Here is a 24170-nt window from a genome sequence, read left to right as displayed (position 1 = left end):
CCCATTTATCGCCGTCTCATTGATTGTCGTCCCATTGATTGTCGTCCCATTGATCGCCGTCCCATTGATTGCCGTCCCATTGATTGCCGTCCCATTGATTGCCGTCCCATTGATTGCCGTCCCATTGATTGTCGTCCCATTGATCGCCGTCCCATTGATTGCCGTCCCATTGATCGCCCGTCCCATTTATCGCCGTCCCATTGATTGCCGTCCCATTGATCGCCGTCCCATTGATCGCCCGTCCCATTTATCGCCGTCCCATTGATCGCCCGTCCCATTTATCGCCGTCCCATTGATTGCCGTCCCATTGATTGCCGTCCCATTGATTGTCGTCCCATTGATTGCCGTCCCATTGATTGTCGTCCCATTGATCGCCGTCCCATTGATTGTCGTCCCATTGATTGCCGTCCCATTGATCGCCGTCCCATTGATTGTCGTCCCATTGATTGCCGTCCCATTGATCGTCGTCCCATTGATCGCCGTCCCATTGATTGCCGTCCCATTGATCGCCGTCCCATTGATTGTCGTCCCATTGATTGCCGTCCCATTGATCGCCGTCCCATTGATTGCCGTCCCATTGATTGCCGTCCCATTGATCGCCGTCCCATTGATTGTCGTCCCATTGATTGTCGTCCCATTGATTGCCGTCCCATTGATTGTCGTCCCATTGATCGCCGTCCCATTGATTGTCGTCCCATTGATTGTCGTCCCATTGATTGCCGTCCCATTGATCGCCCGTCCCATTTATCGCCGTCCCATTGATTGCCGTCCCATTGATTGTCGTCCCATTGATTGTCGTCCCATTTATCGTCGTCCCATTGATCGCCCGTCCCATTGATCGCCGTCCCATTGATTGCCGTCCCATTGATTGTCGTCCCATTGATCGCCGTCTCATTGATTGTCGTCCCATTGATTGCCGTCCCATTGATTGCCGTCCCATTGATTGTCGTCCCATTGATTGCCGTCCCATTGATCGCCGTCCCATTGATTGCCGTCCCATTGATTGTCGTCCCATTGATTGTCGTCCCATTGATTGCCGTCCCATTGATTGTCGTCCCATTGATCGCCGTCTCATTGATTGTCGTCCCATTGATTGCCGTCCCATTGATTGCCGTCCCATTGATTGCCGTCCCATTGATTGTCGTCCCATTGATCGCCGTCTCATTGATTGTCGTCCCATTGATTGTCGTTCCATTGATTGTCGTCCCATTGATCGCCCGTCCCATTGATCGCCGTCCCATTGATTGTCGTCCCATTGATTGTCGTCCCATTGATTGCCCGTCCCATTGATTGTCGTCCCATTGATTGTCGTCCCATTGATTGTCGTCCCATTGATCGCCGTCCCATTGATCACCGTCCCATTGATCGCCCGTCCCATTGATCGCCGTCCCATTGATTGTCGTCCCATTGATTGTCGTCCCATTGATCGCCGTCCCATTGATCGCCGTCCCATTGATTGCCGTCCCATTGATTGTCGTCCCATTGATTGTCGTCCCATTGATTGTCGTCCCATTGATCGCCGTCCCATTGATTGTCGTCCCATTGATCGCCGTCCCATTGATTGCCGTCCCATTGATTGCCGTCCCATTGATTGTCGTCCCATTGATCGCCGTCTCATTGATTGCCGTCCCATTGATTGCCGTCCCATTGATCGCCGTCCCATTGATTGTCGTCCCATTGATCGCCGTCTCATTGATTGCCGTCCCATTGATTGTCGTCCCATTGATCGCCGTCCCATTGATCGCCGTCCCATTGATTGTCGTCCCATTGATCGCCGTCCCATTGATTGCCCGTCCCATTGATCGCCGTCCCATTGATTGCCGTCCCATTGATTGCCCGTCCCATTGATTGTCGTCCCATTGATTGTCGTCCCATTGATTGTCGTCCCATTGATCGCCGTCCCATTGATCGCCGTCCCATTGATTGTCGTCCCATTGATTGTCGTCCCATTGATTGCCGTCCCATTGATTGTCGTCCCATTGATTGTCGTCCCATTGATCGCCGTCCCATTGATCGCCGTCCCATTGATCGCCGTCCCATTGATCGCCCGTCCCATTGATCGCCCGTCCCATTGATCGCCGTCCCATTGATTGTCGTCCCATTGATCGCCGTCCCATTGATTGCCGTCCCATTGATTGCCGTCCCATTGATTGCCGTCCCATTGATTGCCGTCCCATTGATTGCCGTCCCATTGATTGCCGTCCCATTGATTGCCGTCCCATTGATTGTCGTCCCATTGATCGCCGTCCCATTGATTGTCGTCCCATTGATCGCCCGTCCCATTGATCGCCGTCCCATTGATCGTCGTCCCATTGATTGCCCGTCCCATTGATTGTCGTCCCATTGATCGCCGTCCCATTGATTGTCGTCCCATTGATCGCCGTCCCATTGATTGTCGTCCCATTGATTGTCGTCCCATTGATCGCCGTCCCATTGATTGTCGTCCCATTGATTGTCGTCCCATTGATTGTCGTCCCATTGATTGTCGTCCCATTGATTGTCGTCCCATTGATTGCCGTCCCATTGATTGTCGTCCCATTGATTGTCGTCCCATTGATTGTCGTCCCATTGATTGTCGTCCCATTGATTGTCGTCCCATTGATTGTCGTCCCATTGATTGCCGTCCCATTGATTGTCGTCCCATTGATTGCCGTCCCATTGATTGCCGTCCCATTGATTGTCGTCCCATTGATTGCCGTCCCATTGATTGTCGTCCCATTGATTGTCGTCCCATTGATTGTCGTCCCATTGATTGTCGTCCCATTGATTGTCGTCCCATTGATTGCCGTCCCATTGATTGCCGTCCCATTGATTGTCGTCCCATTGATTGCCGTCCCATTGATCGCCGTCCCATTGATTGTCGTCCCATTGATTGTCGTCCCATTGATCGCCGTCCCATTGATTGTCGTCCCATTGATTGTCGTCCCATTGATTGTCGTCCCATTGATTGTCGTCCCATTGATTGCCCGTCCCATTGATCGCCGTCCCATTGATTGCCGTCCCATTGATTGTCGTCCCATTGATTGCCGTCCCATTGATCGCCGTCCCATTGATTGTCGTCCCATTGATTGTCGTCCCATTGATCGCCGTCCCATTGATTGTCGTCCCATTGATTGTCGTCCCATTGATTGTCGTCCCATTGATTGTCGTCCCATTGATTGTCGTCCCATTGATTGTCGTCCCATTGATTGCCGTCCCATTGATTGCCCGTCCCATTGATTGCCGTCCCATTGATTGCCGTCCCATTGATTGTCGTCCCATTGATTGTCATCCCATTGATCGCCCGTCCCATTGATTGTCGTCCCATTGATCGCCGTCCCATTGATCGCCGTCCCATTGATTGTCGTCCCATTGATTGTCGTCCCATTGATTGTCGTCCCATTGATTGTCGTCCCATTGATTGTCGTCCCATTGATTGTCGTCCCATTGATTGCCGTCCCATTGATTGTCGTCCCATTGATTGTCGTCCCATTGATCGCCGTCCCATTGATTGTCGTCCCATTGATTGTCATCCCATTGATCGCCCGTCCCATTGATTGTCGTCCCATTGATCGCCGTCCCATTGATCGCCGTCCCATTGATTGTCGTCCCATTGATTGTCGTCCCATTGATTGTCGTCCCATTGATTGTCGTCCCATTGATCGTCGTCCCATTGATTGCCGTCCCATTGATTGTCGTCCCATTGATTGTCGTCCCATTGATCGCCGTCCCATTGATTGTCGTCCCATTGATTGTCATCCCATTGATCGCCCGTCCCATTGATTGTCGTCCCATTGATTGTCGTCCCATTGATTGTCGTCCCATTGATTGTCGTCCCATTGATTGTCGTCCCATTGATTGTCGTCCCATTGATCGCCGTCCCATTGATTGTCGTCCCATTGATTGCCGTCCCATTGATTGCCGTCCCATTGATTGTCGTCCCATTGATCGCCCGTCCCATTGATCGCCGTCCCATTGATTGCCGTCCCATTGATTGCCGTCCCATTGATTGCCGTCCCATTGATCGCCGTCCCATTGATTGCCGTCCCATTGATTGCCGTCCCATTGATTGTCGTCCCATTGATTGTCGTCCCATTGATTGTCGTCCCATTGATTGCCGTCCCATTGATCGCCGTCCCATTGATTGCCGTCCCATTGATTGCCCGTCCCATTGCTCGCCCGTCCCATTGATCGCCCGTCCCATTGATCGCCCGTCTCATTGATCGCCGTCCCATTGATTGCCGTCCCATTGATTGTCGTCCCATTGATTGTCGTCCCATTGATCGCCGTCCCATTGATTGTCGTCCCATTGATTGTCGTCCCATTGATTGTCGTCCCATTGATTGTCGTCCCATTGATTGTCGTCCCATTGATTGCCGTCCCATTGATTGTCGTCCCATTGATTGTCGTCCCATTGATTGTCGTCCCATTGATTGTCGTCCCATTGATTGTCGTCCCATTGATTGTCGTCCCATTGATTGCCGTCCCATTGATTGTCGTCCCATTGATTGCCGTCCCATTGATTGCCGTCCCATTGATTGTCGTCCCATTGATTGCCGTCCCATTGATTGTCGTCCCATTGATTGTCGTCCCATTGATTGTCGTCCCATTGATTGTCGTCCCATTGATTGTCGTCCCATTGATTGCCGTCCCATTGATTGCCGTCCCATTGATTGTCGTCCCATTGATTGCCGTCCCATTGATCGCCGTCCCATTGATTGTCGTCCCATTGATTGTCGTCCCATTGATCGCCGTCCCATTGATTGTCGTCCCATTGATTGTCGTCCCATTGATTGTCGTCCCATTGATTGTCGTCCCATTGATTGCCCGTCCCATTGATCGCCGTCCCATTGATTGCCGTCCCATTGATTGTCGTCCCATTGATTGCCGTCCCATTGATCGCCGTCCCATTGATTGTCGTCCCATTGATTGTCGTCCCATTGATCGCCGTCCCATTGATTGTCGTCCCATTGATTGTCGTCCCATTGATTGTCGTCCCATTGATTGTCGTCCCATTGATTGTCGTCCCATTGATTGCCGTCCCATTGATTGCCCGTCCCATTGATTGCCGTCCCATTGATCGCCGTCCCATTGATTGTCGTCCCATTGATTGTCGTCCCATTGATCGCCGTCCCATTGATTGTCGTCCCATTGATTGTCGTCCCATTGATTGTCGTCCCATTGATTGTCGTCCCATTGATTGCCGTCCCATTGATTGTCGTCCCATTGATTGTCGTCCCATTGATCGCCGTCCCATTGATCGCCGTCCCATTGATTGTCGTCCCATTGATTGTCGTCCCATTGATCGCCGTCCCATTGATCGCCGTCCCATTGATTGTCGTCCCATTGATTGTCGTCCCATTGATTGTCGTCCCATTGATTGTCGTCCCATTGATTGTCGTCCCATTGATTGCCGTCCCATTGATTGTCGTCCCATTGATTGTCATCCCATTGATCGCCCGTCCCATTGATTGTCGTCCCATTGATCGCCGTCCCATTGATCGCCGTCCCATTGATTGTCGTCCCATTGATTGTCGTCCCATTGATTGTCGTCCCATTGATTGTCGTCCCATTGATTGTCGTCCCATTGATTGTCGTCCCATTGATTGCCGTCCCATTGATTGTCGTCCCATTGATTGTCGTCCCATTGATCGCCGTCCCATTGATTGTCGTCCCATTGATTGTCATCCCATTGATCGCCCGTCCCATTGATTGTCGTCCCATTGATCGCCGTCCCATTGATCGCCGTCCCATTGATTGTCGTCCCATTGATTGTCGTCCCATTGATTGTCGTCCCATTGATTGTCGTCCCATTGATTGTCGTCCCATTGATTGCCGTCCCATTGATTGTCGTCCCATTGATTGTCGTCCCATTGATCGCCGTCCCATTGATTGTCGTCCCATTGATTGTCATCCCATTGATCGCCCGTCCCATTGATTGTCGTCCCATTGATTGTCGTCCCATTGATTGTCGTCCCATTGATTGTCGTCCCATTGATTGTCGTCCCATTGATCGCCGTCCCATTGATTGTCGTCCCATTGATTGCCGTCCCATTGATTGCCGTCCCATTGATTGTCGTCCCATTGATCGCCCGTCCCATTGATCGCCGTCCCATTGATTGCCGTCCCATTGATTGCCGTCCCATTGATTGCCGTCCCATTGATCGCCGTCCCATTGATTGCCGTCCCATTGATTGCCGTCCCATTGATTGTCGTCCCATTGATTGTCGTCCCATTGATTGTCGTCCCATTGATTGCCGTCCCATTGATCGCCGTCCCATTGATTGCCGTCCCATTGATTGCCCGTCCCATTGATCGCCCGTCCCATTGATCGCCCGTCCCATTGATCGCCCGTCTCATTGATCGCCGTCCCATTGATTGCCGTCCCATTGATCGCCCGTCCCATTGATTGCCGTCCCATTGATTGCCGTCCCATTGATTGTCGTCCCATTGATCGCCGTCCCATTGATTGCCGTCCCATTGATCGCCGTCCCATTGATTGCCGTCCCATTGATTGTCGTCCCATTGATCGCCGTCCCATTGATCGCCGTCCCATTGATCGCCGTCCCATTGATTGCCGTCCCATTGATTGCCGTCCCATTGATCGCCGTCCCATTGATTGTCGTCCCATTGATTGCCGTCTCATTTATCGCCGTCCCATTGATTGTCGTCCCATTGATCGCCGTCCCATTGATCGTCGTCCCATTGATCGCCGTCCCATTGATTGTCGTCCCATTGATTGTCGTCCCATTGATTGTCGTCCCATTGATTGTCGTCCCATTGATTGTCGTCCCATTGATTGTCGTCCCATTGATTGCCGTCCCATTGATTGTCGTCCCATTGATCGCCGTCTCATTGATTGTCGTCCCATTGATTGCCGTCCCATTGATTGTCGTCCCATTGATTGCCGTCCCATTGATTGCCCGTCCCATTGATCGCCGTCCCATTGATTGCCCGTCCCATTGATCGCCGTCCCATTGATTGTCGTCCCATTGATTGTCGTCCCATTGATTGTCGTCCCATTGATTGTCGTCCCATTGATTGTCGTCCCATTGATTGCCGTCCCATTGATTGTCGTCCCATTGATTGTCGTCCCATTGATTGTCGTCCCATTGATCGCCGTCTCATTGATTGTCGTCCCATTGATTGCCGTCCCATTGATTGTCGTCCCATTGATTGCCGTCCCATTGATCGCCGTCCCATTGATTGTCGTCCCATTGATTGTCGTCCCATTGATTGCCGTCCCATTGATTGTCGTCCCATTGATTGTCGTCCCATTGATTGCCGTCCCATTGATTGTCGTCCCATTGATTGTCGTCCCATTGATCGTCTCATTGATTGTCGTCCCATTGATTGCCGTCCCATTGATTGTCGTCCCATTGATTGTCGTCCCATTGATCGCCGTCTCATTGATTATCGTCCCATTGATTGCCGTCCCATTGATTGTCGTCCCATTGATTGCCCGTCCCATTGATCGCCGTCCCATTGATTGTCGTCCCATTGATTGTCGTCCCATTGATTGCCGTCTCATTGATTGTCGTCCCATTGATTGCCGTCCCATTGATTGTCGTCCCATTGATTGCCCGTCCCATTGATCGCCGTCCCATTGATTGTCGTCCCATTGATTGTCGTCCCATTGATTGTCGTCCCATTGATTGCCCGTCCCATTGATCGCCGTCCCATTGATTGTCGTCCCATTGATTGTCGTCCCATTGATTGTCGTCCCATTGATTGCCCGTCCCATTGATCGCCGTCCCATTGATTGTCGTCCCATTGATTGCCGTCCCATTGATTGTCGTCCCATTGATTGTCGTCCCATTGATCGCCGTCTCATTGATTGTCGTCCCATTGATTGCCGTCCCATTGATTGCCGTCCCATTGATTGCCCGTCCCATTGATCGCCGTCCCATTGATCGCCGTCCCATTGATTGTCGTCCCATTGATTGTCGTCCCATTGATTGCCGTCCCATTGATTGTCGTCCCATTGATTGTCGTCCCATTGATTGCCGTCCCATTGATTGTCGTCCCATTGATTGTCGTCCCATTGATCGTCTCATTGATTGTCGTCCCATTGATTGCCGTCCCATTGATTGTCGTCCCATTGATTGTCGTCCCATTGATCGCCGTCTCATTGATTGTCGTCCCATTGATTGCCGTCCCATTGATTGTCGTCCCATTGATTGCCGTCCCATTGATTGTCGTCCCATTGATTGTCGTCCCATTGATTGTCGTCCCATTGATTGTCGTCCCATTGATCGTCTCATTGATTGTCGTCCCATTGATTGCCGTCCCATTGATTGTCGTCCCATTGATTGTCGTCCCATTGATCGTCTCATTGATTGTCGTCCCATTGATTGCCGTCCCATTGATTGTCGTCCCATTGATCGCCGTCCCATTGATTGCCGTCTCATTGATTGTCGTCCCATTGATTGCCGTCCCATTGATTGCCGTCCCATTGATTGTCGTCCCATTGATTGTCGTCCCATTGATTGTCGTCCCATTGATTGTCGTCCCATTGATCGCCGTCCCATTGATTGTCGTCCCATTGATTGTCGTCCCATTGATTGTCGTCCCATTGATTGTCGTCCCATTGATCGTCTCATTGATTGTCGTCCCATTGATTGCCGTCCCATTGATTGTCGTCCCATTGATTGTCGTCCCATTGATCGTCTCATTGATTGTCGTCCCATTGATTGCCGTCCCATTGATTGCCCGTCCCATTGATCGCCGTCCCATTGATTGCCCGTCCCATTGATCGCCGTCCCATTGATTGCCGTCCCATTGATCGCCGTCCCATTGATTGCCGTCCCATTGATTGCCGTCCCATTGATTGTCGTCCCATTGATTGCCGTCCCATTGATTGTCGTCCCATTGATCGCCGTCTCATTGATTGTCGTCCCATTGATTGCCGTCCCATTGATTGCCCGTCCCATTGATCGCCGTCCCATTGATTGTCGTCCCATTGATTGTCGTCCCATTGATTGTCGTCCCATTGATCGCCGTCCCATTGATCGCCGTCCCATTGATTGTCGTCCCATTGATCGTCGTCCCATTGATCGCCGTCCCATTGATTGTCGTCCCATTGATTGTCGTCCCATTGATTGTCGTCCCATTGATTGTCGTCCCATTGATTGTCGTCCCATTGATTGTCGTCCCATTGATTGTCGTCCCATTGATTGTCGTCCCATTGATCGTCTCATTGATTGTCGTCCCATTGATTGCCGTCCCATTGATTGCCGTCCCATTGATTGTCGTCCCATTGATTGTCGTCCCATTGATTGTCGTCCCATTGATCGCCGTCCCATTGATTGTCGTCCCATTGATTGTCGTCCCATTGATCGCCCGTCTCATTGATTGTCGTCCCATTGATTGTCGTCCCATTGATTGTCGTCCCATTGATTGTCGTCCCATTGATTCTCGTCCCATTGATTGTCGTCCCATTGATTGTCGTCCCATTGATCGTCTCATTGATTGTCGTCCCATTGATTGCCGTCCCATTGATTGTCGTCCCATTGATTGTCGTCCCATTGATTGTCGTCCCATTGATTGTCGTCCCATTGATCGTCTCATTGATTGTCGTCCCATTGATTGCCGTCCCATTGATTGCCGTCCCATTGATTGTCGTCCCATTGATTGTCGTCCCATTGATTGTCGTCCCATTGATCGCCGTCCCATTGATTGTCGTCCCATTGATCGTCTCATTGATTGTCGTCCCATTGATTGCCGTCCCATTGATTGCCGTCCCATTGATTGTCGTCCCATTGATTGTCGTCCCATTGATTGTCGTCCCATTGATCGCCGTCCCATTGATTGCCGTCCCATTGATCGCCGTCCCATTGATCGCCCGTCTCATTGATCGCCGTCCCATTGATTGTCGTCCCATTGATTGTCGTCCCATTGATTGTCGTCCCATTGATCGCCGTCCCATTGATTGCCGTCCCATTGATTGTCGTCCCATTGATTGTCGTCCCATTGATTGTCGTCCCATTGATTGTCGTCCCATTGATTGCCGTCCCATTGATTGCCGTCCCATTGATTGCCGTCCCATTGATTGCCGTCCCATTGATTGCCGTCCCATTGATCGCCGTCCCATTGATTGCCGTCCCATTGATTGTCGTCCCATTGATCGCCGTCCCATTGATTGCCGTCCCATTGATCGCCCGTCGCATTGATCGCCGTCCCATTGATTGCCCGTCCCATTGATTGCCGTCCCATTGATTGCCGTCCCATTGATCGCCGTCCCATTGATTGCCGTCCCATTGATCGCCCGTCCCATTGATTGCCGTCCCATTGATCGCCGTCCCATTGATTGCCGTCCCATTGATCGCCGTCCCATTGATCGCCGTCCCATTGATCGCCGTCCCATTGATTGCCGTCCCATTGATCGCCGTCCCATTGATCGCCGTCCCATTGATCGCCGTCCCATTGATCGCCCGTCCCATTTATCGCCGTCCCATTTATCGCCGTCTCATTGATTGCCCGTCCCATTGATCGCCGTCCCATTGATCGCCCGTCCCATTGATCGCCCGTCCCATTGATTGCCCGTCCCATTGATCGCCCGTCCCATTGATCGCCGTCCCATTGATTGCCGTCCCATTGATCGCCCGTCCCATCGATCGCCCGTCTCATTGATCGCCGTCCCATTGATTGCCGTCCCATTGATCGCCCGTCCCATTGATCGCCCGTCCCATTGATCGCCCGTCCCATTGATCGCCCGTCCCATTGATTGCCGTCCCATTGATTGCCGTCCCATTGATTGCCGTCCCATTGGTCGCCCGTCCCATTGATCGCCCGTCTCATTGATCGCCGTCCCATTGATCGCCGTCCCATTGATTGCCGTCCCATTGATCGCCCGTCCCATTGATCGCCCGTCCCATTGATCGCCCGTCCCATTGATTGCCGTCCCATTGATCGCCCGTCCCATTGATTGCCGTCCCATTTATCGCCGTCTCATTGATTGCCCGTCCCATTGATTGCCGTCTCATTGATTGCCGTCCCATTGATTGTCGTCCCATTGATCGCCGTCCCATTGATTGCCGTCCCATTGATTGCCGTCCCATTGATTGCCGTCCCATTGATTGCCGTCCCATTGATTGCCGTCCCATTGATTGCCGTCCCATTGATCGCCCGTCCCATTGATCGCCGTCCCATTGATTGCCGTCCCATTGATTGCCGTCCCATTGATTGCCGTCCCATTTATCGCCGTCTCATTTATCGCCCGTCTCATTGATTGTCGTCCCATTGATTGTCGTCCCATTGATTGTCGTCCCATTGATTGTCGTCCCATTGATCGCCCGTCCCATTGATCGCCGTCCCATTGATTGCCGTCCCATTGATTGCCGTCCCATTGATTGCCGTCCCATTGATTGCCGTCCCATTGATTGCCGTCCCATTGATTGCCGTCCCATTGATCGCCGTCCCATTGATTGCCGTCCCATTGATTGCCGTCCCATTGATTGTCGTCCCATTGATTGTCGTCCCATTGATCGCCCGTCCCATTGATCGCCGTCCCATTGATTGCCGTCCCATTGATTGCCGTCCCATTGATTGTCGTCCCATTGATCGCCCGTCCCATTGATCGCCGTCCCATTGATTGCCGTCCCATTGATCGCCCGTCCCATTGATCGCCGTCCCATTGATCGCCCGTCCCATTGATCGCCCGTCCCATTGATTGCCGTCCCATTGATTGCCGTCTCATTGATCGCCGTCCCATTGATTGCCGTCCCATTGATCGCCGTCCCATTGATCGCCGTCCCATTTATCGCCCATCCCATTGATTGCCGTCCCATTGATCGCCGTCCCATTGATCGCCCGTCCCATTGATTGCCGTCCCATTGATCGCCCGTCCCATTGATTGCCGTCCCATTGATTGCCGTCCCATTGATCGCCCGTCCCATTGATTGCCGTCCCATTGATTGCCGTCCCATTGATCGCCGTCCCATTGATTGCCCGTCCCATTGATTGCCGTCCCATTGATCGCCGTCCCATTGATTGTCGTCCCATTGATTGTCGGTCCCATTGATCGCCCGTCCCATTGATCGCCCGTCCCATTGATTGTCGTCCCATTGATTGCCGTCCCATTGATTGCCCGTCCCATTGATTGCCGTCCCATTGATCGCCCGTCTCATTGATCGCCGTCCCATTGATCGCCCGTCCCATTGATTGTCGTCCCATTGATTGCCGTCCCATTGATTGCCGTCCCATTGATTGCCGTCCCATTGATTGCCGTCCCATTGATTGCCGTCCCATTGATTGCCGTCCCATTGATTGCCGTCTCATTGATTGCCGTCCCATTGATTGCCGTCCCATTGATTGCCGTCCCATTGATTGCCGTCCCATTGATTGCCGTCCCATTGATCGCCGTCCCATTGATCGCCGTCCCATTGATTGCCGTCCCATTGATTGCCGTCCCATTGATTGCCGTCCCATTGATCGCCGTCCCATTGATCGCCGTCCCATTGATCGCCGTCCCATTGATTGCCGTCCCATTGATCGCCGTCCCATTGATTGCCGTCCCATTGATTGCCGTCCCATTGATTGCCGTCCCATTGATTGCCGTCCCATTGATCGCCGTCCCATTGATCGCCGTCCCATTGATTGCCGTCCCATTGATTGCCGTCCCATTGATCGCCCGTCCCATTGATCGCCCGTCCCATTGATCGCCCGTCCCATTGATTGCCCGTCCCATTGATTGCTGTCTCATTGATTGCCCGTCCCAACGAGCGGTTTGATACACTGAGCGCCGCGCTCCATCAATTCGGGGACATATCAGATTTGACCATTTTGTTATGGGATTGGAGTCACCTACGTGCCAGGCTGGGTAAGAATGGGCAGGTTCACTTCTGCCAAAGGACAAACCAGTTGGGTTTTTACAACAATCTGACAGCTTTGTGGCCATTTTCATTGATACCAATTTTTAGTGGCCGAAATGGCCTCTTCCAATAAAGCTTCTGACTGCCTGAAAGCGACGGCAATATGTGGAGGGGCCTCCATTTTGTAAATTGCCCTCCCTCAGGAGCGGAGCGATGTCTGAGAGCTCGTCCCACCGCAGCGAGCACGCGCCGACCCCTTACCCTCTGGGAGGGAGATCTGCCAAAATCACCCCTGGGGAAATCGTCCCTGAGGAAATCACCCCTGGGGAAATCACCCTGGGCCCCTGGGGAAATCACCCCTGGGGAAATCACCCTGGGCCCCTGGGGAAATCACCCCTGGGGAAATCGTCCCTGAGGAAATCACCCCTGGGGAAATCACCCTGGGCCCCTGGGGAAATCACCCCTGGGGAAATCACCCTGGGCCCCTGGGGAAATCACCCCTGGGGAAATCGCCCTGGGCCCCTGGGGAAATCGCCCTGGGCCCCTGGGGAAATCACCCCTGGGGAAATCGCCCTGGGCCCCTGGGGAAATCGCCCTGGACCCCTGGGGAAATCGCCCTGGGCCCCTGGGGAAATCACCCTGGGCCCCTGGGGAAATCGCCCTGGACCACTGGGGAAATCACCCTGGGCCCCTGGGGAAATCACCCCTGGGGAAATCACCCCTGGGGAAATCGCCCTGGGCCCCTGGGGAAATCACCCCTGGGGAAATCGCCCCTGGGGAAATCGCCCTGGGCCCCTGGGGAAATCACCCCTGGGGAAATCGCCCCTGGGGAAATCGCCCTGGGCCCCTGGGGAAATCACCCTGGGCCCCTGGGGAAATCACCCTGGGCCCCTGGGGAAATCGCCCTGGGCCCCTGGGGAAATCACCCTGGGCCCCTGGGGAAATCACCCCTGGGGAAATCGCCCTGGGCCCCTGGGGAAATCACCCCTGGGGAAATCACCCCTGGGGAAATCGCCCTGGGCCCCTGGGGAAATCACCCCTGGGGAAATCGCCCCTGGGGAAATCGCCCTGGGCCCCTGGGGAAATCACCCCTGGGGAAATCGCCCCTGGGGAAATCGCCCTGGGCCCCTGGGAAAATCACCCCTGGGGAAATCGCCCCTGGGGAAATCGCCCTGGGCCCCTGGGGAAATCACCCCTGGGGAAATCGCCCTGGGCCCCTGGGGAAATCGCCCTGGACCCCTGGGGAAATCACCCTGGGCCCCTGGGGAAATCACCCTGGGCCCCTGGGGAAATCGCCCTGGGCCCCTGGGGAAATCACCCTGGGCCCCTGGGGAAATCACCCCTGGGGATATCGCCCTGGGCCCCTGGGGAAATCACCCCTGGGGAAATCGCCCCTGGGGAAATCGCCCTGGGCCCCTGGGGAAATCACCCCTGGGGAAATCGCCCCTGGGGAAATCGCCCTGGGCCCCTGGGGAAATCACCCCTGGGGAAATCGCCCCTGGGGAAATCGCCCTGGGCCCCTGGGGAAATCGCCCCTGGGGAAATCACCCTGGGCCCCTGGGGAAATCGCCCTGGGCCCCTGGGGAAATCACCCCTGGGGAAATCACCCCTGGGAAAATCGCCCTGGGCCCCTGGGGAAATCACCCCTGGGGAAATCGCCCCCGGGGAAATCGCCCTGGGCCCCTGGGGAAATCGCCCTGGGCCCCTGGGGAAATCACCCTGGGGAAATCGCCCTGGGCCCCTGGGGAAATCACCCTGGGCCCCTGGGGAAATCACCCTGGGGAAATCGCCCTGGGCCCCTGGGGAAATCGCCCTGGACCCCTGGGGAAATCGCCCCCGGGGAAATCGCCCTGGGCCCCTGGGGAAATCGCCCCTGGGGAAATCACCCTGGGCCCCTGGGGAAATCGCCCTGGGCCCCTGGGGAAATCGCCCTGGGCCCCTGGGGAAATCGCCCTGGACCCCTGGGGAAATCGCCCTGGGCCCCTGGGGAAATCGCCCTGGGCTCCTGGGGAAATCGCCCTGGACCCCTGGGGAAATCGCCCTGGGCCCCTGGGGAAATCGCCCGTGGGGAAATCACCCTGGGCCCCTGGGGAAATCACCCTGGGCCCCTGGGGAAATCGCCCCTGGGGAAATCGCCCTGGGCCCCTGGGGAAATCGCCCTGGACCCCTGGGGAAATCGCCCCTGGGGAAATCGCCCTGGGCCCCTGGGGAAATCGCCCTGGACCCCTGGGGAAATCGCCCCTGGGGAAATCGCCCTGGGCCCCTGGGGAAATCGCCCTGGGCCCCTGGGGAAATCGCCCGTGGGGAAATCGCCCTGGGGAAATCGCCCTGCGGGAGCGACGCGTCCAGCGTTTGCTGTCGGTGCACGCTGTGTGAAATGACGATGTGGCCGCCCTTAAAGGGTGTCATGTTATTTTGTTTTTGTCAGCTGACTGCCAGGTCGGCCCGACAGTTACACCCCTGGGTTCGGCCACCCCCCTGGCAGCCCCCACACCCACTCTTGGGCACCAGGCCACTGTCCCGGCCGATACCCTCCCTGGTGGCCCAGTGTTGGACACTGTAGTGGCTGCAGAGTTCGCAGCGGCCTTCCCCTTTAACTGAAGGGGAGCGGTGATGCGATGTGTCAGCGTGGCGCGGCGCGGTGCTGGTGATTGATCGGGCGTCAGACCCGCTGCGAAGGTCCTGCATGCGACCGCAACACCGCACCACGGAGAAAAACAACAAAGTGCTGAATTTCTCCGGTATCTTAAAAAAGCAGAGGCTGCGGCCTGCTTCCGGCAGAGGGCTGTTCCTACCCCTTCATTTCCACATTTCTTTCTAGACTGAAGATTAATTCTCAAACTGCCTTTGGTGGGATTTGAACTATACTGATTATTGGTGCAGGTCGCTGGATTGCTGGTCCCAGTAAGGTGAGCACTGCATTAGCCCACCCCGTGTTCAGAGAGCCCCATATACCATTAGATTGGAGCCAAAGTTGTGTACAGTGAGCAAACACTAACAATGACTGTTTATATTGACAGACACTGTCTGCACGCGACATCGAGCACCACTTTTCCAATAATAGAAGCCTCTTATACCACGAAATGGAGAATGGAACGTTGATTCTGAGTAAGATCGGTCACGCCCTGCTCATCACGATGACGAAAGACACACAGCCCCCAAGCCCAGAGTTCAGTCAGCAGGTTGGGAAGCTGGTGAACAAGCGATCAATTGTTGCCTGGGACATAGTTGCATCAAATGGGATCATTCATGCTATCGACAAGCCGTTGCAAGCGCCTCCGGAACCAGTAAGCTTGCGCACAATTTACTAAACTTTTATCACGGTAACAAGAAAAGCATTTCATGTGCAATTAGAAGTGAAGCTTTATTTTTATTAGCTCCTGGGATGTGGGCGTCGCTGGCCAGGCCGGCATTTATTGCCCATCCCTAATTGCCCCTTGAGAAGGTGGTGGTGAGCCGCCTTCTTGAACCGCTGCAGTCCGTGTGGTGAAGGTGCTCCCACAGTGCTGTTAGGGAGGGAGTTCCAGGATTGTGACCCAGCGACGATGAAGGAACGGCCGATATATTTCCAAGTCAGGATGGTGTGTGACTGGGAGGGGAACGTGGAGGTGGTGGTGTTCTACTACAACAACAGCAACTTGTATTTATACTAAGAACATAAGAAATAGGAGCAGGAGTCGGCCATTCGGCCCCTCGAGCCTGCTCCACCATTCAATACGATCATGGCTGATCTGATCATGGACTCAGCTCTACTTCCCTGCCCGCTCCCCATAACCCTTGACTCCCTTATCGCTCAAAAATCTGTCTATCTCCGCCTTAAATATATTCAATGACCCAACCTCCACAGCTCTCTGGGGCAGAGAATTCCACAGATTCACCACCCTCTGAGAGAAAAAATTCTTCCCCATCTCAGTTTTAAATGGGCGGCCCCTTATTCTGACACCGAGCCGCATAAGTAGAAATGAGCTCAGGTGACCAAAAGCTTGGTCAAAGCAGTGTGTTTTAAGGAACGTCTTGAAGGAGGAGAGACAGGTAGTGAGGCGAAGAGGTTTATGGAGGGAGTTCCAGAGCTTGGGGCCCAGGCAACAGAAGGCACGGCCACCGATGGTGGAGCGATTACAATCAGGGATGCTCAAGAGGGCAGAATTAGAGGAGCGCAGACATCTCGGGGGGTTGTGGGGCTAGAGGAGATTACAGAGATAGGGAGGGGCGAGGGCCATGGAGGGAATTGAAAATAAGGATGAGAATTTTGAAATCGAGGCGTTACTTAACCGGAAGCCAATGTAGGTCGAGCACTGGGGGTGATGGGTGAGCGGGACTTGGGGTGAGTTAGGGCACGGGCAGCTGAGTTTTGGATGACCTCAAGTTTACGTAGGGTAGAATGTGGGAGACCAGCCAGGAATGCGTTGGAATAGTCAAGTCTGGAGGTAACAAAGGCACGGATGAAGGCTTCAGCAGTGGATGAGCTGAGGCAGGGGAGGAGACGGGTGATGTTACGGAGGTGGAAATAGGCGGTTTCGGTTATGCTGTGGATATGTGGCCGGAAGCTCATTTCAGGGCCAAATATGCCACCAAGGTAGCGAACAGTCTGGTTCAGCCTCAGACAGGAGTTGGGGAGAGGGATGGAGTCAGTGCCTAGGGAACGCAGTTTGTGGCGGGAACCGAAAACAATGGCTTCGGTTTTCCCAATATTTAATTGGAGAACATTTCTGCTCATCCAGAACTGGATGCCAGACAAACAGTCTGACAATTAAGATACCAAGAAGGGGTGAAGAGAAGTGGGGGAGGGGTAGAGCTGGGTGTCAGTGTACATGTGGAAAGTGACGCTGTGTTTCCGGATGATGTCGCCGAGGGACAACATGTAGATGAGAAATAGGAGGGGGCCAAGGATAGACCCTTGGGGGACACCAGAGATAACGATGCGGGGGCAGGAAGAGAAGCCATTGCAGGTGATTCTCTGCCTGCGATGAGATGGATAAGAATGGAACCAGGCGAGTGCAGTCTCACCCAGCTGGACCATGGTGGAGAGGCGTTGGAGGAGGATGGAGTGGTTAACCGTGTCAAAGGCTGCAGACAGGTCGAGAAGGTGGCAGAGGTCGTGGGTTTGGGAGGTGCTGCTGAAGAAGCTGTGTCGAGTTGTTCATTCACTAACGTGTCACTTTGCAGTTAAGCACGTGCCGCTATGTAGGACACAAGGCGTCCGGTATACCAGGACTGTCCAAACAACAGCCTATCGAGCTCTGCTGATCCCACCCACAAACCTCTGGCAACTCTGTCCAAGTTGTGCTAATATATCTTCACCAGAGACAGCCACAGGTCCCGGTCAGCATGGGGCTGATTGGGGAACTTCCCCACAGTAACAGGCTGCTGTCAGTGAGAGGGGTTGATGTCACGCACATAACTTGCATTATGGAACCAGCCTTCACTCACCACTCTGCTGGAGAAATAATTCTGCTTTTGTTGGGAAACTTTGCTATAGTTTCAGTCGTGAGATTATTATTTTAGGCAACAAAAGCTGCTGAAACCAGACTATAATATGAATAACAAAAATTGCCGAGAGTGGATCTTTAGAGTGAAGAGAAACAATTCTTCTTTTATCGGGAGGCTCTGTTTCCTGTAGATTCGGTCATGAGGCGATATAAACTAAAGGCTACAATCCTAAAGGGGTGTATGAACAGAGAGACCTGGGGGTATATGGGCACAAATCGCTGAAGGGGGCAGGGCAGGTTGAGAAAACGGTTAAAAAAGCTTACGGGATCCTAGGCTTCATAAATAGAGGCATAGAGTACAATAGCAAGGAAGTTATGCTGAACCTGTATAAAACACTGGACCGGCCTCAACTGGAGTATTGTGTCCAAATCTGGGCCCCACACTGTAGGAAGGCCTTAGAGAGGGAGCAGAGAGATTTACCAGAATGATTCCAGGGATGAGGGACTTAAGTGGTATTGATAGACTGAAGAAGCTGGGGTTGTTCTCCTTATCATAGAATCACAGAAATTTACAGCACAGAAGGAAGCCATTCGGCCCATCGTGTCCGAGCCGGCCGACCAAGAGCTACCCAGCCTAATCCCACTTTCCAGCTCTCGGTCCGTAGCCCTGCAGGTTACGGCACTTCAGGTGCACATCCAAGTACTGTTTAAATGTGGTGAGGGTTTCTGCCTCTACCACCCTTTCAGGCAGTGAGTTCCAGACCCCCACCACCCTCTGGGTGAAAACATTTCCCCTCAAATCCCCTCCCCCCAATTACTTTAAATCTATGCCCCCTCTGCTAAGGGAAACAGGTCCTTCCTATCCACTCTACTTAGGTCCCTCATAATTTTATACACCTCAATAAGGTCTCCCCTCAGCCTCCTCTGTTCCAAGGAAAACAACCCCAGCCTATCCAATCTTCCCTCATAGCTAAAATTCTCCAGTCCAGGCAACATCCTTGTAAATCTCCTCTGTACCCTCTCTCGTGCAATCACATCTTTCCTGTAATGTGGTGACCAGAACTGCACGCAGTACTCCAGCTGTGGCCTAACCAGTGTTTTATACAGTTCAAGCATAACCTCCCTGCTTTTATAGTCTATGCCTCAGCTAATAAAGCTAATAATGACTTCTTAACCACCTTATCCACCTGGCCTGCTACCTTCAGGGATCTGTGGGCCTGCACTCCAAGGTCCCGCTGTTCCTCTACACTTCTCAGTGTCCTACCATTTAATGTGTATTCCCTTGCCTTGTTAGCCCTCCCTAAATGCATTACCTCACACTTCTCTGGATTGAATTCCATTTGCCACTGCTCTGCCCACCTGACCAGTCCATGCTATATTCCTGCAGTCTACAGCTTTCTTCCTCATTATCAATCACACAGCTAATTTTTGAATCATTTGCAAATTTCTTAATCATACTCCCTACATTCAAGTCTGAATCATTGATATATACCACAAAGAGCAAGGGACCCAGTACTGAGCCCTGTGGAACCCCACTGGAAACATCCTTCCAGTCACAAAAACACCCATCAACCATTACCCTTTGCTTCCTACCCCTGAGACAATTCTGGATCCAACTTGCCACTTTGCCCTGGATCCCATGGGTTATTACTTTCGTGACCAGTCTGCCATGTGGGACCTTATCAAAAGCCTTGTTAAAATCCATATACACTACATTGTACGCTCTACCTTCATCAACCCTCCTTGATACCACCTCAAAAAATTCAATCAAGTTAGTCAGACATGACCTTTCCTCAACAAATCCATGCTGACAGTCCTTGGAACAGAAAAGATTGAGGAGATTTGATCGAGGCGTTGAAAATCATGAGGGGTCTGGACAGAGTAGATCGAGAGAGACTGTTCCCATTGGTGGAAGGGTCGAGAACCAGAGGACACAGATTTAAGGCGATTGGCAGAAGAGCCAAAGGCGACATGAGGGGAAATGTTTTTACGCAGCGAGTGGTTAGGATCTGGAATGCGCTGCCTGAGAGGGTGGTGGAGGCAGACTCAATCGAGGCTTTCAAAAGGGAGTTGGACAAATACCTGAAGGAAATACATTGCAAGGCTCCGGGGAAAGGGCGGGGGAGTGGGACTGGCAGAGAGCCGGCACGGGCTCGACGGGCCGAATGGCCTTCCATGCTGTAACCGTTCTAGGATTCTATTCTATGAGGCCCTGATTTTAACTCCAGACGGATTCCCCGCTCAGGCCTGAGGTAAAATTACAGTCGGGTCTCCATGATGTCATCGGGCCGCGACATGCACTGGTAGAGAAGGACCCTGTTGGCTTCGGGCAGGTGTCCTTGCTGCCCGCTCAGGAGGGCAGGTTAAAATTGCAGATGTTGCGATCATGGCAGCTTTCGGACAGGTTAGAGCCTGGGGCGAATTTAACTGCCCGCCCGCCAGGTTTCTACTGAGCGAGTTGGGTTAAAATTGCTCCCAGATAATCACAAGTCCAACTCATTGGCTGGAAAAGCGGTGTCAATATTCACTCCGTATTTCTTATTTGTTGCGTTGGCCTATGTGAATGATATGGGCCTGAATGTGTGGAAAGGCCTTGTTGGTGGATAAATCCTAGATCCCAACGCCGAGTTCGGACAGCATCTGCTGCTACTAATTAATGGGAACAAAGATTTAGGGCTGGAAATTCGTTATAGCCCGGTTAGAGGCGGTGACACCGCCTGGTCGCATCCCGGGCGATGTTTACCGCCTCCAACCGGGATATTCACTATTAGCGACCCAGGAGGCGCTAACCCTGATTCCTGCGCCAGTAACCTAACGCCTAAAGGGGCAGGCCGATGGACGACCTGAAGACTGAGGGCCTTAGCGCACCAATCACGGTGACATAAGTGCACAATAACGAAATGGAAATTCAAAAATCGCAACTTATGGACCCCGCCTGCTCAGCCGTCTCCTTGTTGCCCCGGGAGGTTGGGGAACGCCTGCGTTCCCTATCGCCATTAGCGCCCGGTGTTAGGGCAGGCGAACCTGATGAAGTTTGCAACCACGGCGCTAACAGGGCTTTGCGCGCGCATCTACCTCACCCAGTGGGTGGCGCTAGAGTGCACAGCGCCAACCGTTAGCGTCGCCGGTGAACCGCTACTGATGGTCCAGCAAGCGCTCGGTCGGTAAAAGCTTAGCGGCCAGTTGCCACCATTCTCTGGCACTAACGGTGGCACTAAGCAACCGAATTTCGGCCCCTTAAACTTTATACGTGGTCCCATGGTTCACACCTGAGGAGCCAGCAAAGGAAAAGAGCTTCAAGGCCGAGTTATACAAACAAAATCTTAATTTGTTAAATCCCCATTTTTCTGTCTGTTGACCAGGTGATTCTAGCCAGTCACCTCTCAAGACCAGCGTTGATCTGTGGGTCAGGCAACTGGGAGGGCACAAGTATAAGGCAGTCGATTACACAAAGTGCTCCTTTTGCCTGACCTCCATCCTGCCGCAACCCCCCCACACCCCTCCCCGGACCCCCCCTCCTCTCCACTCCCCCCCCTTTCCCGGACACCCCTACCATCCTCCTCTCCGGACCCCGTCCCACCCTCCCCTCCCCGGAGCCCCCCTCTCCCTCCTCTCTGGATCCACCCCCCCACGCCCCCCTTCCCCGGACCCACCCTCCACCCTCCCCCCCACTCCTCCCCCCCACTCCTCCACGGACCCCCCAATCCCATCCCACTGGAGAGCTTACAGTGTCAGTCAATGCTGGGACTCAGACTGTGTTGACAGCTCTGTGAAGTGAGCATTGTAATCACTTGCAGAATGTGGAACCCATTTTCATCGCCGCACCATCGGTGGCCGTGCCTTCAGCTGCCTGGGCCCCAAGCTCTGGAACTCCCTCCCTAAACCTCTCCCCCTCTCTACCTCTCTACCTCTCTCTCCTCCTTTACGTCGTTCCTTAAAAACCTAACTCTTTGACCAAGCTTTGGGTTGCCTGTCCTAATATCTCTCTATTCATGGCTCGATGTCACATTCTGTTTGATAATGCTCATGGGGAAACATTGCCACCATGTTTAAGGCGCTATGTAACTGCAAGTTGTTGTTGTTGAATCGCGAGTGAAGGTCTAACTCTTTGTCTATCTGTACTAGGTGAAATCTCGCACAGTTCACACTGGAGCTGGAGTGGGAATTTTCTTGGCCTGTACCCTGGGAATAGCTGCGTTGGCAGGAGCTGCCTATTATTACTACAACCACAGAAGGGGACCTTTCAGCTTCCAGTACTTCAAGGTAACACCCCAACTGTGAGGGCACTGATGCACCTTCCCCTCTCTGCTCCTAGAGTCCACATTGACCTCATCATCACATCACCACAATCTATTCTTTTTAAATACTGTTTCAACTGTGACTTGGTTTGAACTATTTATGTGTAGCCAAGACTTCCCTATGACAACTTCATGGCGGACACCCATCGAAAACAAACAGCACAATCTTATTGTTTCTTATCGATAAGGGAGTCAAGGGTCATGGGGAGCAGGTGGGGAAGTGGAGCTGAGTCCAGGATCAGATCAGCCACGATCCCATTGAATGGCGGAGCAGGCTCGAGGGGCCGAATGGCCAACTCCTGCTCCGATTTCTGATGTTTCTTAATCCTGCCATCCCAGCTGGAAGCTTCACCTGCAGGGAGTGTGGGTTGGGGAATTTTGTTGTCTTATTCGTTCATAGGATGTGGGCATCGCTGGCCAGGCCGGCATTTATTGCCAGTCCCTAATTGCCCCTTGAGAAGATGGTGGTGAGCCGCCTTCTTGAACCGCTGCAGTCCGTGTGGTGAAGGTGCTCCCACAGTGCTGTTAGGGAGGGAGTTCCAGGATTGTGACCCAGCGACGATGAAGGAACGGCCGATATATTTCCAAGTCAGGATGGTGTGTGACTGGGAGGGGAACGTGGAGGTGGTGGTGTTCCCATGCGCCTGCTGCCCTTGTCCTTCTAGGGGGTAGAGGTCGTGGGTTTGGGAGGTGCTGCCGAAGAAGCCTTGGCGAGTTGCCGCAGTGCATCTTGTAGATGGTACACACTGCAGCCAGGGGGCGCCGGTGGTGGAGGGAGTGAGTGTTGAAGGTGATGGATGGGGAGCCAATCAAGCGGCTGCTTTGTCCTGGATGGTGTCGAGCTTCTTGAGTGTTGTTGGAGCTGCGCTCATCCAGGCAAGTGGGGAGTGTTCCATCACACTCCTGACTTGTGTCTTGTAGATGGTGTCAGGCGTCTCACGCACGGGACACACCAACCTCTGGCTGATGAGGGCTCTGTTAGATGCAATTAGACTCATTGGGCCGGATGTTCTGGTGCTTTGCGCTCGGAGTTTCGCCCCGGAGCGGTGTGAGAAGCGACGGTGAGGTCTCCAGCGCCCGCCGCGATCCTCGGGTCCGGTTTTGTGTCGGTGCGGAGTACACCGTCGGGGAGAGCTGCACCAGGTGTGCACCGCCTCCGCTGGCAACACCGACAGGAGTTTGGACTTTGGCCCGGTCCATCCGCCCGGAAGTGCGCCCGCAATGCCCCCTGGGACATCAGAGCGGTCCAGCGATCCTGGCGGCGGTAAGGAAGGTAACGTGTCCCAAGGTCAGGGCGAGAGTTTGCTCTTTTAACTCTTTCAGCGATTTGTGTTGTGGTGGCGTGGGGAATGATTTTGTGATTCTCCCCCTCCCCCGGCCTCTCTCAGAGCGCTCCTGGCCCAGAACTTTACTGACCACGCCGCAGGTGGAGAAACTTCCTTACCAAAGCACAGACTATTCCCGGCCGGTAACTTTCCCGCCCCAAAAACAGCAAAGCCCAAAATCCAGCCCAATGATCCTGGTGCTGGGAGGTGTGATTGGGCTGGGCACGGACACGATGGGCCGAATGGCCTGTGTGGTCATTTCTATGATTCTGTGACGTGACCCGAGCATTGAGGGGGCGCACTTACACCTCGTAGCCTGTCGGTGAC

General features: G+C 53.5%; 1 protein-coding gene across 1 annotated transcript in view; it reads left to right on the top strand.

Moving 5' to 3' along the window:
- LOC139281369 (stabilin-2-like) overlaps window positions 1-24170 on the top strand; it is a 244136-nt gene that overhangs the window by 207834 nt on the left and 12132 nt on the right. Inside the window, exons 65-66 of the mRNA XM_070901523.1 lie at window positions 15812-16078; window positions 22346-22483. Coding sequence (XP_070757624.1) covers window positions 15812-16078; window positions 22346-22483 — 405 coding nt within the window. The remainder of the gene's footprint in view (window positions 1-15811; window positions 16079-22345; window positions 22484-24170) is intronic.

Source organism: Pristiophorus japonicus, chromosome 15 (genome assembly GCF_044704955.1).
Source record: "Pristiophorus japonicus isolate sPriJap1 chromosome 15, sPriJap1.hap1, whole genome shotgun sequence".
In the NCBI taxonomy this organism is placed as follows: domain Eukaryota; kingdom Metazoa; phylum Chordata; class Chondrichthyes; family Pristiophoridae; genus Pristiophorus; species Pristiophorus japonicus.
This window is presented reverse-complemented; position numbering and strand designations above follow the sequence as displayed.